This window comes from Hemicordylus capensis, chromosome 6 (genome assembly GCF_027244095.1).
Source record: "Hemicordylus capensis ecotype Gifberg chromosome 6, rHemCap1.1.pri, whole genome shotgun sequence".
NCBI classification, from domain to species: Eukaryota; Metazoa; Chordata; class Lepidosauria; order Squamata; family Cordylidae; genus Hemicordylus; species Hemicordylus capensis.
The window spans coordinates 17858982-17872386 of record NC_069662.1 but is presented as its reverse complement, the minus strand read 5'-3'; the positions used below and the strand labels follow the sequence as shown (position 1 = coordinate 17872386).

The window sequence follows — 13405 nt, the reverse complement described above, 5'->3', positions numbered from 1 at the left end:
GAACATATTATTTACTACAATTTTATCTCATAAGAACATAGGAAGCTGCCTTATACCAAGTCGGACCATTGGTCCATGCAGCTCAGTATTGTCTACACAGACTGGCAGCGGCTTCTCCAAGGTTGCAGGTAGGAGTCTCTCTCAGCCCTAGCTTGGAGATGCCAGGGAGGGAACTTGGAAGTGCTCTTCCCAGAACAGCCCCATCCCCTAAGTGGAATATCTTACAGAGCTCACATGTAGTCTCCCAAACAAATGCAAACCAGGGCAGACCCTGCTTAGCAAATGGGACAATTCATGCTTGCTACAAGACAAGCTCTCCCATCTCACCCTTTCTCCAAGGAACTGTGGAACCCCTTTTATCTTCACAACAACCCTGTTAGGAAGGTTAGGCTGAGAGTGACTGGTTCAAGGTCACCCAGTAATCTATATGCAGAGCAGGGATTTGAAACCAGGATTCCCCAATCTAAGATCAGCACTCACCATGCTGACTCTCCTATTTCATAGGAACATAGGTACCTGCCTCAAATTGAGTCATACCACTGTTCTATCTAACTCAGTACTGCCTACACTGACTGGCAGCAGTTTCCCCAAGGTTTCATGCCTCTAATTAAATGTGGTTCTAGTTCATGAAAGCTTCTGCCAAAGAAATAGGTTGAAGGTGCCACAAGAAAACTTGCTGTTTTCACTTATTCTCTGAACAAACTTGGCCTCAGATAGATTAGTACCACAAACAAAAATGAATCATCAGAAAGGTTAGCTTTCCCACTGCAATGTTTTGCCCTGCATGTTCAAGATAGCACAAAATTAACTTGAAAAGGTACAGTATCTCTCACAAATTGGTTATTTGTGGTCAAAAAATCCAGAATGGGCTGTGCATTATCTGGTAATCCAGCAACATTGACCATAGCAGTCAAGGTGGTATAAATCATCATCACAAAAGACTCATAGTTAATCCTGATCTAAAAATATAGGAAGGGGATAATTAGGACAGCAAAAGCTTGGGACGTCTTCAGGAAGACAGATGAAATTTAAATAACAATTTCTTTCACCTGTGAAAATAACCAAGTGCTTTGTTTAGTGTTTCACTTTCAGATCACAGTTTCCTGCAGGTTTTGAAATTTATTATTTGTTAAAAATTTCATATATACCACCTCCTCCAAAGACTCTAAGCGGTGAGCAACAACAATACCTATTTAGAGAGAGAGAGAGAGAGAGAGAGAGAGCGAGCGAGCGAGCGAGCAAACAGATACGTCTTGGGAAGGGCCTTAAAAGCAACCAAAGATGAATGAATGAAGGGGGGGGGAGCTCCAAAGAAGAGGGGCAGACACTGTGAAGGCCCTCCTATGGGCCCAGGCACCATGCACTACACCAGGGCCCAGGACACCACAGAGAGCCAGCTGACAAGACCTCACAGTATGGGATACACAGAGAGAGGCGCAACAATCTACATATCATGAGCCCCTGGTGGCGCAGTGGTAAAACTGCTGCCCTGTAACCAGAAGGTTACAAGTTCGATCCTGACCAGGGGCTCAAGGTTGACTCAGCCTTCCATCCTTCCGAGGTCGGTAAAATGAGTACCCAGAATGTTGGGGGCAATATGCTACATCATTGTAAACCGCTTAGAGAGCTCTGGCTATAGAGCGGTATATAAATGTAAGTGCTATTGCTATTGCTATTGCTATATCATACTAGTTTCTCAAAATGGTGTGACTGGCTTAGAAATTACCAAAAAAAATTCCACCCTCCTCATATATCTTCATTTTATGAACCGAGAAGGAAGCCCCATGTTGCTCTCCCACATCTTAAGTGAGTGGGACTATACTTCAGTGGGGGGCACACACTCAAACCCGTCATCAGGTGACCAGCCTGGAATCTTACCTTACCCGAGGTAACCTTTTCCCCTGTGCCTTCACAAACATTGCAGGCTGGATGGGTAGAAAGAAGATGGCTTTTTTGGGGTGTGTGTGTGTGTTATGTTTATTCTGATTTTGATCCTTGCTGAATTGTGTTATGCTGATGTTATCTGCTGCTTTAAATGTTCTCCATTTTAAATGGTTTTAGTTTAAATCACTATATTTCATTGATTGTATTTTTAGCTTTCTATGTGCTAGCCACTCTGGAAAAAAACTTCTTTGGAACAGCAGGATATACTTATTTCTTAAAAAATAAACACATTGTTGAGAGTCCGCCTTAATTATTCCCTTTTGTGCTTAAAGTCCACGTGATATGGTTCATAAGGAGACTTATGGTTGCACTTATGGTTCATATGAAGACACTCCAGTTCCCAGCATGGAGATATGTCAATGAAGCCCTGCTCTGAGTATCATCAGTTGTGAATGCTAGGCGGTCCTCAACAAAGAGCAGGGCTTTATCTGTGGTGGCCCATTCTATGGAACTCCTACCCACTAGACATGAAGCATGTACAGTCTCTCCATTCTTTTCATAGGGGAATGAAAACCTCTTTTAAAAATTGCTTTCATCTATTAGATTAGTATTTATATAGCAATAAAATGTATACTCTGCCTTTCAATTAGATGATCTTCAAGAGATGGCAATAATACCAACCAAATGCACATACAAATTACCAATGCACATACAATTTGATAGCCCTGGAGGATGCAAAGGCCAGAGTCCTTCCGCTCAGTGTTTGCTGCTGTTTTGCTTATTCTGATCCTCCATTTTGCTTGTCTTGCGGTTGCTCCTAGTGTACCCTTTCTGTCACAAACCGTGTAACTCGTGTACTCCATACACACACCCTCTCTCTCTTTCTTAAACGTTACAGTTAGGAAGACAGGCTGCTACAGTCATTGGCTCACTTCCACACTAAGATTCACATAACCAGTCTTATTGAAATTAATGGGCCCGGTTTACTCGTCTTATTTCAAAAGGAGTACTCATCAGTGCTAATTTTCTGAAGCCTGTCAATCAAGCTGAGGAGAGAAGTATGCTAAACTTCCAACAGGAAGCTAGCCAATCAGGAGCATCAGTTTTTCACCCTCTTCCCTCCCCTTCTGAGATGGAGAACAAGCAGTGTGGCTGCAGCACCGGGAGGCAGGAGGGCTCTGAATACCCTCTGGGAGCCCTCCAAGTACCTCCAGGGGTACTAGTACCACCTGTTGGGACCCCTTGGGCTAGACTGTTACTTTAATTGGTTTCTTTCCAGTGGTGGCACCAGGCGGGGGAAATGAGGGGCAAAGGACATTTATGGGCGGGCTAGCTATGCCCAACATATTGAATTTCTGAAGCAGAAATGGGGAGGGTGCTGGGGAAGCCACTGCTTGGGGGGGGTCTTGCCCCCTCATCCGGAGCCACCCTTGTTTCTATCATAAGGCGCCTTGGTAGCCTCCACAGATAAAAGGAGGTTTGTAAATATTGAATAGTACACAAATGCATGCAAAGAGGCATTTTTGATGACTAGAATAGGAACTTTCTTTTTCTGGTAGACTTCCTGTAACTACTGAGTCATGAAACTCACTAGGTAATCTCGAAACAGCCTAACCTACCTCACAGGGTTGTTGTGAGGTTAGAAAGGGGGGGTAAACAACGTCTTCTAATGCTCTTTGAAGTAATGACGGGATAGAAATATAATAAATAACTGCAACGGCTACACGACAGGCGGAAATCCAATAGGTGCGGCTTCTCACATATCTGCATGGAGCGAGTTAGGGGTCTAAATGAACAGAATAAAATTCGCATATTTTGTCACCACAACGGGGGTTCGAGCACACGACTCTGAAAAGAAGGCGAATTTAGAGGTGGGGCTGGGAATAAGATAAAACATGCCGCTTTGAGGCGGTGATTGGAGGTGCTCTGAGCCAATAGGCGTGGCCCAATCGTAGCTAAAGGGCGTGGCACAACAGGACTGAAGCGCGCGAGAAAGGGGGCGGGGTATCGCTTTAGTGGAATGTTTTGGGTGCGGCGCTTCCGGGTTGAGTTCATGACGTCCCAATCCAATCCAGGCGCGCTGCGGCCTTCAAAACGCCATCGGGCAGACTGGGCGCATGCGGTGTAGAAGGCTCTCAAGCTGCAGCTTTCGCGAAGCGCATGGGCAGTGGCATCAACTCCGTTTCCTAGGCGAGCGCATGCGCAGTGTTGTCGGGCGGTGTCGGTTCCGGGTAAAGCCGTGATAGGAGCGGCTGCAGAAGCTTCTTGATCGGATCGGCCATGGCGGCAGCGGCGGCAACAGCAGCCCCGGGTGGGGCAGGGCCCGTGCCGGTACCCGGCGCCCCAAGGCTTGGAGTAGAGACGGTGAAAGGGCAGGTGTTTGATGTGGGGCCGCGCTACACGGACCTGCAGTACATCGGCGAGGGGGCGTACGGCATGGTCTGGTGAGTGAGCGCGAACCGTGCAAGATGGCCCTGTCCAGTTGCCGTACCCTGGCAAAAAGAGGACCAAAGCTGGCTGGCTTACCCCTGCAAATTGTGACCACGCGGCCGCCGTACCCTCTCAAACAGTTTTCCGCCATATTGTTTCTTGGTAACTAAGCCTCTCCCCCACCCCATAGACGCTCGTGTTTCTCAGTAGTGCACCCCGCCACTCTGATCCCCTCCACGTTGGTTCCGAGCTGCCTCACCGCCCTCTTCACAGTCCAGGGCCCTGCTGCTGCCCACCCCTTGTGTTCCGGGGGTCCTCCTGCCACACCTTCGCCCCGCGGGTGCTGTCTGTCAAGTTGCATTGTGTCGAGTGAGCAAAGATAGGAGCGAGCGCGCGCGCACACACACACACACACACACACACACACACACGCACGCACGCCCTGCCAAGTCACCCTGGAGTTGGCGGCCCCTCCCTTCACCAGGCCCTTGAGGCGGCTGTCTCCTTGGGCCAATATTTACCAGCCGCCTCGCTCACGCCCACGCCGCCCAGTGTGTGGCTGGTGGTGGTGTGCCAGCTTAAGATGCGGGGCTGCCGGCCTTGGGATGCACTCCTGGGGCATCGGGCTGGATGGATGTGAAGCAGCTTGGTAGCTGTCGCTCTTTGCAAGGCTGTGGCTGGAGAAGCGGCCCCCGCGAAGGTTTCCTTTCCCTGCAGCTGTTAGCCCCGTGGGAGTCTCTGCTGAGTAAGGGGCTGCCTAGCCTGCCCTTACCTGCCAAACCCCTCCCTGCCTGTAGCTATTAAATGGCCCAGGAATGCTCACCAAGGGGTCAATCCCACCAGTGTATGGCCAGTCAAGGCCACTATCTAGTAGTATCTAGGGGCTAGATGGCTTCACTGTTACTGCTCTTTGCGATCACTGCTCCTGGTCACTCATCACATCCCTCAGCCTATCCCTTCTGCATTAAATACCCAGAGCCCTCTGTACAGGTGTTGGTTTTGCCTTCAGTGGCTTTTTAGGCTAAGATGCTCGTTGCAATATCCCACGGTAGCAAACATTGCTAATGTACTGTAAGCCAATGGTACCTGCTTCAGTACCTGCTTCAGTACCTGCAGCATTCAAAACACCAACCCCCTTTCTGCAGTACTTATGTCTGCTTTACTAAGCATCTGCCTTTTTGTGCTGTTGAGTTTGTGCCATATGTCCATTACTACTTTGTACTGCTTTTCAACAGAACTTTTTCTAAGTGAACTTTGACACTTTGAACATAGAAAAAATGAATGTAGAAAATTTTTTCAAGGGCATTTGATCACATCACCTGGCATCTTAAGTCTTTGGGTCTCTGGACTATACTAGCCTTGCCTATTGTTAGTAAAGGTAAAATGTGTTATCGAGTCGGTGTCAACTCCTGGCGATACAGAGCCCTGTAGTTGTCTTTGGTAGAATACTGGAGGGGTTTTGTATATCCACCAAATTATGCTATGTAATGCCTACAGCTGGGCTTTCTGCATCATTGTACCATTATATACACTGTTTCCGCCATTCTTTCTTGGATCTTTGACTGATATCCAAAACCTAGGTGTATACATAGGGCTTCCTGATTGGCTTTCTTGGAAGTAGTCTGTCTTCTCCTACTCACCATCAGTTGTTTTTGTGAGCTACCAAACTGCTTTAATGTAATAGAGTGGGGGAGGGGGAAATGACCATATTAAGGACACATCCAGATGTGCATGTGGACCTGGGAGTTCTTGGTCTGCATCGTCTTTGTCTTTTTCTCACAGCTCTGCCTACGACCATGTCAACAAGATCCGGGCTGCCATCAAAAAGATCAGTCCCTTTGAGCACCAGACATACTGCCAGCGCACCCTGCGAGAGATCAAGATCCTTCTGCGTTTCAAACATGAGAATGTCATCGGCATCAATGACATCTTGCGTGCACCAACCATAGATCAGATGCGTGACGTGTATCCTTCTTGTAAAGAGCTGGTGTCCCTTCCAGGTCTGGAAGGCTATCTGAACGAATGTATGGAGACCACCACCCCACACACAGAATGAATGTATTCAGCTCCTCCATCAGTCTGTCTTTAAGTCAAATGTGCTCTGGAGCATCAGATGCCCCAAATTAACATGACGTACAAAAGAGTTGCTGGGAATAACTACACCAGCTTCTGGGAACTGATCCAGGTGTTGTCATTAATGGCTTGGGCCTAGGAAACTTCCTCCCTTCCTTATTTCCTCTTATGTCCTGTTGGACAGATCAGGAATGCTCTTTCAAGAACATCTTTGTGCAGATTTTTAACATTAAATGCATAGAAAGAGGTGGTGTCCATAGCCACCTTTTGGCAGTGGAACCTCTGTCCCAGATGAAGTGTTATGTATTCTGTCTGGGTTGGCTTTAGCAGACTGTTAAGCCAATCTAGGGAATGGTTTGTCTGGCTGTGCACACGCCTAACTTTCTTCCAGAATTCTGCTTCCTACATGCTGTGAATGCCACCTAATAGCGCAGTGGCGAAATGCTTGACTAACAAGCAGAAGGTTGCCGGTTCAAATCCCCGCTGGTCTGTTTCCCAGACTTTGGGAAACACCTATATCGGGCAGCTGCAATACAGGAAGATGCTGAAAGGCATCATCTCATACTGCATGGGAGGAGGCAATGGTAAACCCCTCATTCTACCAAAGACAACCACAGGGCTCTGTGGGTGCCAGGAGTCAAAATCAACTCGACAGCACGCTTTACATGCTGTGAAAGTTGCTTTCCTTGACTGCTGTCCTTGCGTCCCTTCTCCTGGAGGGGGTGCTATTTCTCTCTCTGCAGATACATAGTGCAGGATTTGATGGAGACTGATCTCTATAAGCTGTTGAAGACCCAGCAGCTCAGCAATGATCACATCTGCTACTTCCTTTATCAGATTCTCCGAGGGCTGAAATACATCCACTCTGCCAATGTGCTCCACCGGGACCTGAAGCCCAGCAACCTTCTCATCAACACCACGTGTGACCTGAAGGTGGCATTCAGCAATTCTTGCTAGACCCTCACTTTACCCTTCTCCCTGACCCCAATCCACTTAGGCGCCCATCCTGGGCATACCACAAATACACAGACCACCCTTCTCTTTCTTCTTGCAGATCTGTGACTTTGGCCTGGCCCGGATTGCTGATCCAGACCATGACCACACAGGTTTCTTGACGGAGTATGTTGCTACTCGCTGGTACCGTGCCCCTGAAATCATGCTTAATTCCAAGGTAAGATGATCAGAAGTGTGGGGGGCCTGGAAATCAGGACTCTTGTGAGTCAGAAAAAACATTGAAGCCTAGTCTATTGGGTTAGTTGGGAGTGAGGGTTCCTGACATCACTGGGAAGAAAAATAAAGCCTATGAAAGCAACATGAAGGTTTCTTAAAAAGTAGCTTATGAAACACAAACATAGTTCACACCTAGAAAGTGAATCTAGTTCCCTTAGTTTTTATTGCTCAACAAAACCACCTCATTTACAACATAATGTACATGTCCTTCATGTTTCTTGCCCCTTTATCTAGGTTTTGATATTCTAGGCCAGTTGTGTTCACTCCCTCTAGCATCTAGTTGTAGGTAGTCGGACTGTGGGCAGGTGAACAGTCCTTTCTCAGTACTTCCCTACACTTCAGATCTTTCCTCCCTGCTGCATGAGGTTTTCTGCTTGCAGGGAGTGTGTTCACATGGGGCCCACTTTGGAAGGTGGTGTTTCCCTGCCTGCAGTCTGAAGCGCTTTCACGACCTTCAGCTGCATGTGTGGACTCCTGCACTTTATGCCCTCTTAGACTAGACTGGAAGGACTTCCTGGCTATTGCAGTCTAAGTCGGCAGTTTTCAGGTTCTCTGCTTGGTGAGGGGCAGAATCCTTCATCTTTATTACACCAAATGGCCTCTGCAGAGAGAGAATGGCACTCAGGTCACTGAGGGGATTGTCATGCCTGGGCCTAATAGCAGGGAGGACCCAAGGAGCTCCAAATCCTGGATTCTTATTGTGTCTCTCCTTCCCTAGGGCTACACCAAGTCCATTGATATATGGTCTGTGGGCTGCATCCTGGCTGAGATGCTGTCGAACCGGCCCATCTTTCCTGGCAAGCACTACCTGGACCAGCTCAACCACATCCTGGGTAAGAGGGAGATCTCCTGGTTTCTGGCCTCACTCCCTCTTCACAGGCTTGAAGCCTGTTTCTCCTCTAAGAGTTGCCCCTTCCTAGACACCCAATGGCTCAGCCCTTCCCTCTCCCACTACAGGTATTCTGGGTTCCCCGTCTCAAGACGACCTGAACTGCATCATCAACATGAAGGCGCGCAACTATCTCCAGTCGCTACCCCAGAAGCCCAAGGTTCCCTGGTCCAAACTGTTCCCTAAGGCTGATCCCAAAGGTAAGGAAGGAAGAGGAGATGCACAACCACTGCCTTCTGCAGCACCACAAAGATTTGTTGCTGACAACTCTTTTCCTGCATCACAGGATGCCCTGTTGTTTGTTCTTGGTTAGCACACCACAGCGCAGTCTGTGCCAGGAGTCTTCAACCACTTCCTATCTGGAACTCCCCCTTAATCTCAACATGCACCCAAATAATCGTGTTTACGTCACTTCTGGTTTTCAGTGTGTGCATGCATTTCCCCCCTCTTGATCCATACTCACCAGTAACTGCTAAAAGGATCTCACCCTGTGTGTGCACCTTGCAGTATTTATTTCGCTGTTAAACAGTTGCTGTTTTTTCTGATTGCCAGACTTCTCTCCAAAGCCAACTGCCTGGTCTCTGTGTCACGTTGGTCTGCCTTTGTTTCTGGACAAAGGCAATACTCCTGTCTGTGCTGCCTCTAGACTTTAAAAAAAAACACCAGTAGGTTGTCCTGTAAGCCCTTGGAAACTCATAGGGCCTGGTTAGTGACAAGAAAGGTCTGATAAATGCCTGAGAACTTGGGGGCAGTTGCTTGGAACATAACTTTAGCAAATGGGGTGATATGACTGGAGTGCCACTGCAGCATAAAATCTGTTCACCTACCTTCTCACTCAGGTGATGACATATGGAGGTGAGCAGAGCTCATGTGTCTTTAAGAGTTATGTGGAAGAGGGATCTTGGCAGGTACCAAGCTGAGAGAGAAGCGGCACCAGTGGAAATTCCCTCTTGTACAGCTATTACAGGTTCAGGACCAGTGTTCGCTGTGACAGGGATTCTCAGAGGTTGACTACCACTCCCATCATCTCCAGCTGCAATGGCCCTTGGCTGGGGATAATGGGAGTGGTAGTCAACCTATGGGAATTTTTGTCAGAGGGAACATTGTACCCAAACATCCTACATCCTGATGGGAAATGCTTGGAGGAAGACCAGCATCCAAACTACTGTGTGTTGGGGAGGATGTCACAGCTGTTTGATAGAGCTCCTCACAGGATGGCACTTCAGAGCATATTGACACATTCCAGATTGGTGTAATCGGGAAATAATGCCATATGCCTGAGAATTCTCGCAGGACTCAAATGCAAAACTTCTGAATTTCTAACAGTGAAATTAATTGGCGGCAGGTTCAGGGCAGATAAAAGCAAATGCTATTTCACACATCATTTATGTGGGATTCATGGCCACAGGATGTAGCAATACTTCCTGGCATAAGTGGCTTTTAAAAAAGGGTTAGATACATTCTTGGAGGAGGATAGTTATTGACCGATATCATCCATTACTTCCTCAAAACATGGAGGTTCATTTTTCTCTGTATATTAGTAACAGAGAACATGGGTTTTTGGGGAGGCTACTGCCTTCATGCCCTCCTTGGGGACTTCTCAGGGAGATCTGGCTGACTGCTCTTGGAAACAGATGCTGCACTAGATGGAACTCTTTGTCTGATCCTGCATGGTTCTCACATGGTGGTGTCACTGGTATGATCAGTTTCTCACTAGCTGGTTATGACCAGTGTCTTCTGTAAGAGGCATACCTGATGTGGACTACAACTCCCATCATCCCCAGCTGCAATGATCTGGTGGCAGATTATGGGAGTTGTAGTCAACATCATTTGGGAATCTCTGTTACAGGGCATACTGGTTCTGACCTATGCCGGCAGTTCCCAACCTGTTGGGAACCCGCCAGATGTTGTTGAACTACAACTCCTATCATCCCCACCCAGGGATGTTGGAAGTTGTAGTTCAGCAACATCCCTGGCCTATGCTAACCTGCATTGCTCTCTGCTGCCCCTTATGAGCCACACTCTGGCTTTGCACCCATTTGTTTCATCAACAGAATAAAGTGTTCTCCCTGTTGCCATCTGCTGTCCAGTTGCTGATGTTGCATCTCTTTCTTTGTTAATCCCCAGCTCTGGACCTGTTGGACAAAATGTTAACCTTTAACCCCAACAAGCGCATCACGGTGGAGGAATCGTTGGCCCATCCTTACCTAGAGCAGTACTACGATCCCTCGGATGAGGTGCTGGATGCTTTAAGATTGGAAACTCTTTTGGGGGGCGGGGCGGAAGGAGGTCTTAATGAGTTGGAACTGGTGGGCTGGGGGAGCAAGGAGGTTGGGAACCAGGATTCCTGGGTCCTATCTCTCTCTTTGCCCCATGCTAGCCAGTTGCCGAGGAGCCCTTCACCTTTGACATGGAGCTGGATGACCTGCCCAAAGAGAAGCTGAAAGAACTGATATTTGAGGAGACAGCACGATTCCAGCCTGGCTACCAAGGACCCTGAGGGGCTGTATGGACCATTGGTGAGTCACAGCTGTCACTCTCTCTCTAAGTCTGACTACTTACTTCTGTTTATAACAAAACAAAAAAGTTGAACTTCTCAAAGTGGCTGGCTTAGAGTAACAAGATGACTGCTCAGCTCCCAAAGGGCTTGCCGTCTAAAAGGAAACATGAGGTTGATGCCAGTGACAGCCACTGGGGGAGCTGCTGTGCTGGGGTTGAATAGGGCCAGCTGCTCTCCAGGGTTCCCTGTAACAGGAATTTCCAGATGCTGTTGACTACAACTTCCACCATCCCCAGCTGCAGTGTCCTTTGGCTGGGAATCATGGGAGTTGTAGTCAACCTCTGACAATTCCTCTTACAGGGAACGTAGCTGCTCTCCTCCTTCCAACCAGGTAGCGAATTGCCACCTTGAAAGGTGCCTCTCTGCTCAGTCAGCAGTGGCTAGCAGGCCAGTGGTCTCCGTCTTGCTTTAGTGGAGCTTTTCCACTTGGGGATCCCAGCTGGGGTGTAGAAGTAGGTTGGCTGATCCAAGGTGAGTGGTGCTCCGTACTAGGGCTGTGGATCTAAATGTCTGGATCTGTACCCACCCCTACCCCCCATTGCCACAGGACAGCACAACATACATGGCAACTATATATGATTAAATGTTGCTGCATAATTGCCTGGTTTATGATCATGACTTGGGAGCACCAGCCGGCTGTAATCCTCATGGGGTCCTTCTCCTTACAGGTCACTGCTTCACCAGGAGATGATTTGGGACTGTACCCAGCTCCCCTACTGGATTTTGGAGGGGAGCACAGGATTCAGGGGGTACCGATTTGGGGGTGCCCCTGTCGACTTGCTGTACAACTGCGCTTTGCTACGTGGCTGTGAACCCTGGTAACCCATCTCTGGACCCCCTTAATGTAATGTGTCAGGGTGAGACCCTCGTGCCCAGGTTGGGGAAGGGGAGGGGCTGCTGCCCTCCCCTACAGAAGGGAAAGGAAACCGGCTCCCCCTCACCCTTTAGCCCTTCAATGAGACGGAAGGGGTGTGTCATCTCCTTTTTTGGCATTTTATTGTCTGTTAACGAGTTAATAAACTAATGCTGATTTTAGCAGGGGCATTTTCTGATCCCTTGGGCATTATTAGCAAGGGGAGTTGAACATGAAATTCTGGCTCCTGGACTCTCCCTCCCTTTATTCCACTGAAGTCCCATTACCTTTCTGAAACTGGGAACAGAACCCAAGAGTTCTGGCACCCTGACTTCCCTTCAACACTCCAAGAACCCAGGAGTCTGGTTCCTCCCTGCTTAAATGGGGGGCATGCCTGTTCTAGTTCTCGCCTACTGGCTAGTGCCATTTTGAAACACCCATAATGCACATCTGACCTAGGTCATCACAGTGGACAACATCTGGTAAGCAGTGTGGAAAGCATTCTTACGACTGCTGAAAAGCATGCCTGGCTTAAACAGGGGGGGAGTTCTTCCTCTTCAACTTCACTGTGGTGTTTTTAAAAGCTGTGCAATGGAAGGTTGTCAACCTTATCTGCTTCCTCTAGTTGGAGAAGGCAGGGTTTGTGGTTGTCTGTCTGTTTTTTCCATTTTGCATCCGATCAATGGGGCTGTTGCAAACTCTATGCCTCAAGAAACCAATTAGCCTCTCTCTACAACAGCACGGCACTCTTTTCTTCTTGCTGCTGCAGACTAACATGGCTGCCCTCTAGTTTTTCCCTCCTGATATTTTTCAATGACTGTGTGTGCAGATTTAACCCCAGTCTCCATCACACAAAACTAAAGCCAGAAAGGAGCAGGGCCTGTAGCTACCTGCATATGTGAACTTTAAAAGGGAGGGAGAAGCTGGAAAGATGAACAGTCACATTTGTGCATCCCGAGGGGACAGCCCAGTTGTCCCCTAACCACCTAGCCATGCAGGTGGAGGGAGGTATTTCGGACCTGTGAGCATTAAAAGGAGAAAGTTATTAGACTGGAATTGGCTGTAAGTAGTGGGAATGAAACCACCTCGGTTGAAAGCGAACCCCTCAGGGAGCTCCATTTCTCAGATGGACTAACTTCCTGATGATGTCTTTCCATCTACACGTATAACATTGTGGGGTACCGATTTGGATGAGTGAGATTCCAGGAACGTTTGAGTTCATCCCAAGATGGGAACTCTGTAAGCGGAAAAACTGGAGTGTGGGGTGTTCTTTGATTTCCTTAATTATTTGCTGGAGTAAGGAAGAAGCCTCTTGGTCCAGAAATTGCCTGTTTGTCTAGGACTTGGCTGTGACGACATGCAGTGGGCTTCCTCAGAGTGTGTGATATTTTGAGAGAACTTGGATTGAAGGGAATTAATGCCTCCCCATCCCCTCCTGCTTTGAATTGTATAAAACCCTGAAATAAATCATTCCTTTATTCCTTCA

General features: G+C 48.0%; 2 protein-coding genes across 5 annotated transcripts in view; one reads left to right on the top strand and one right to left on the bottom strand.

Annotated features, from left to right (window-relative positions):
* Nucleotides 1-4497, bottom strand: part of CORO1A (coronin 1A) — a 26396-nt gene extending 21899 nt beyond the window's left edge. For 2 of the 3 annotated variants that reach the window (XM_053266170.1, XM_053266172.1), the window contains exon 1: nt 3504-3698. The gene's annotated coding sequence lies outside the window, so the exon portion shown is untranslated. Of the gene's footprint in view, nt 1-3503; nt 3699-4410 lie in introns of those variants that run through there. The other variant, XM_053266171.1, reaches the window with a different exon arrangement.
* On the top strand, nt 3943-13405 carry MAPK3 (mitogen-activated protein kinase 3). Of its 2 annotated transcripts, none has more exons than XM_053266173.1 (9): nt 3943-4328; nt 6097-6279; nt 7131-7320; nt 7442-7558; nt 8336-8450; nt 8575-8706; nt 10634-10743; nt 10887-11025; nt 11735-13405. In XM_053266173.1, exons 1-8 carry the CDS (start codon nt 4165-4167, stop codon nt 11004-11006), a joined length of 1131 nt encoding a protein of 376 aa, XP_053122148.1. In that variant the 5' UTR covers nt 3943-4164; the 3' UTR covers nt 11007-11025; nt 11735-13405. The 2 variants fall into 2 exon arrangements, with proteins under 2 accessions (XP_053122148.1, XP_053122149.1); XM_053266174.1 differs by lacking the exon at nt 3943-4328 and adding an exon at nt 4531-4683.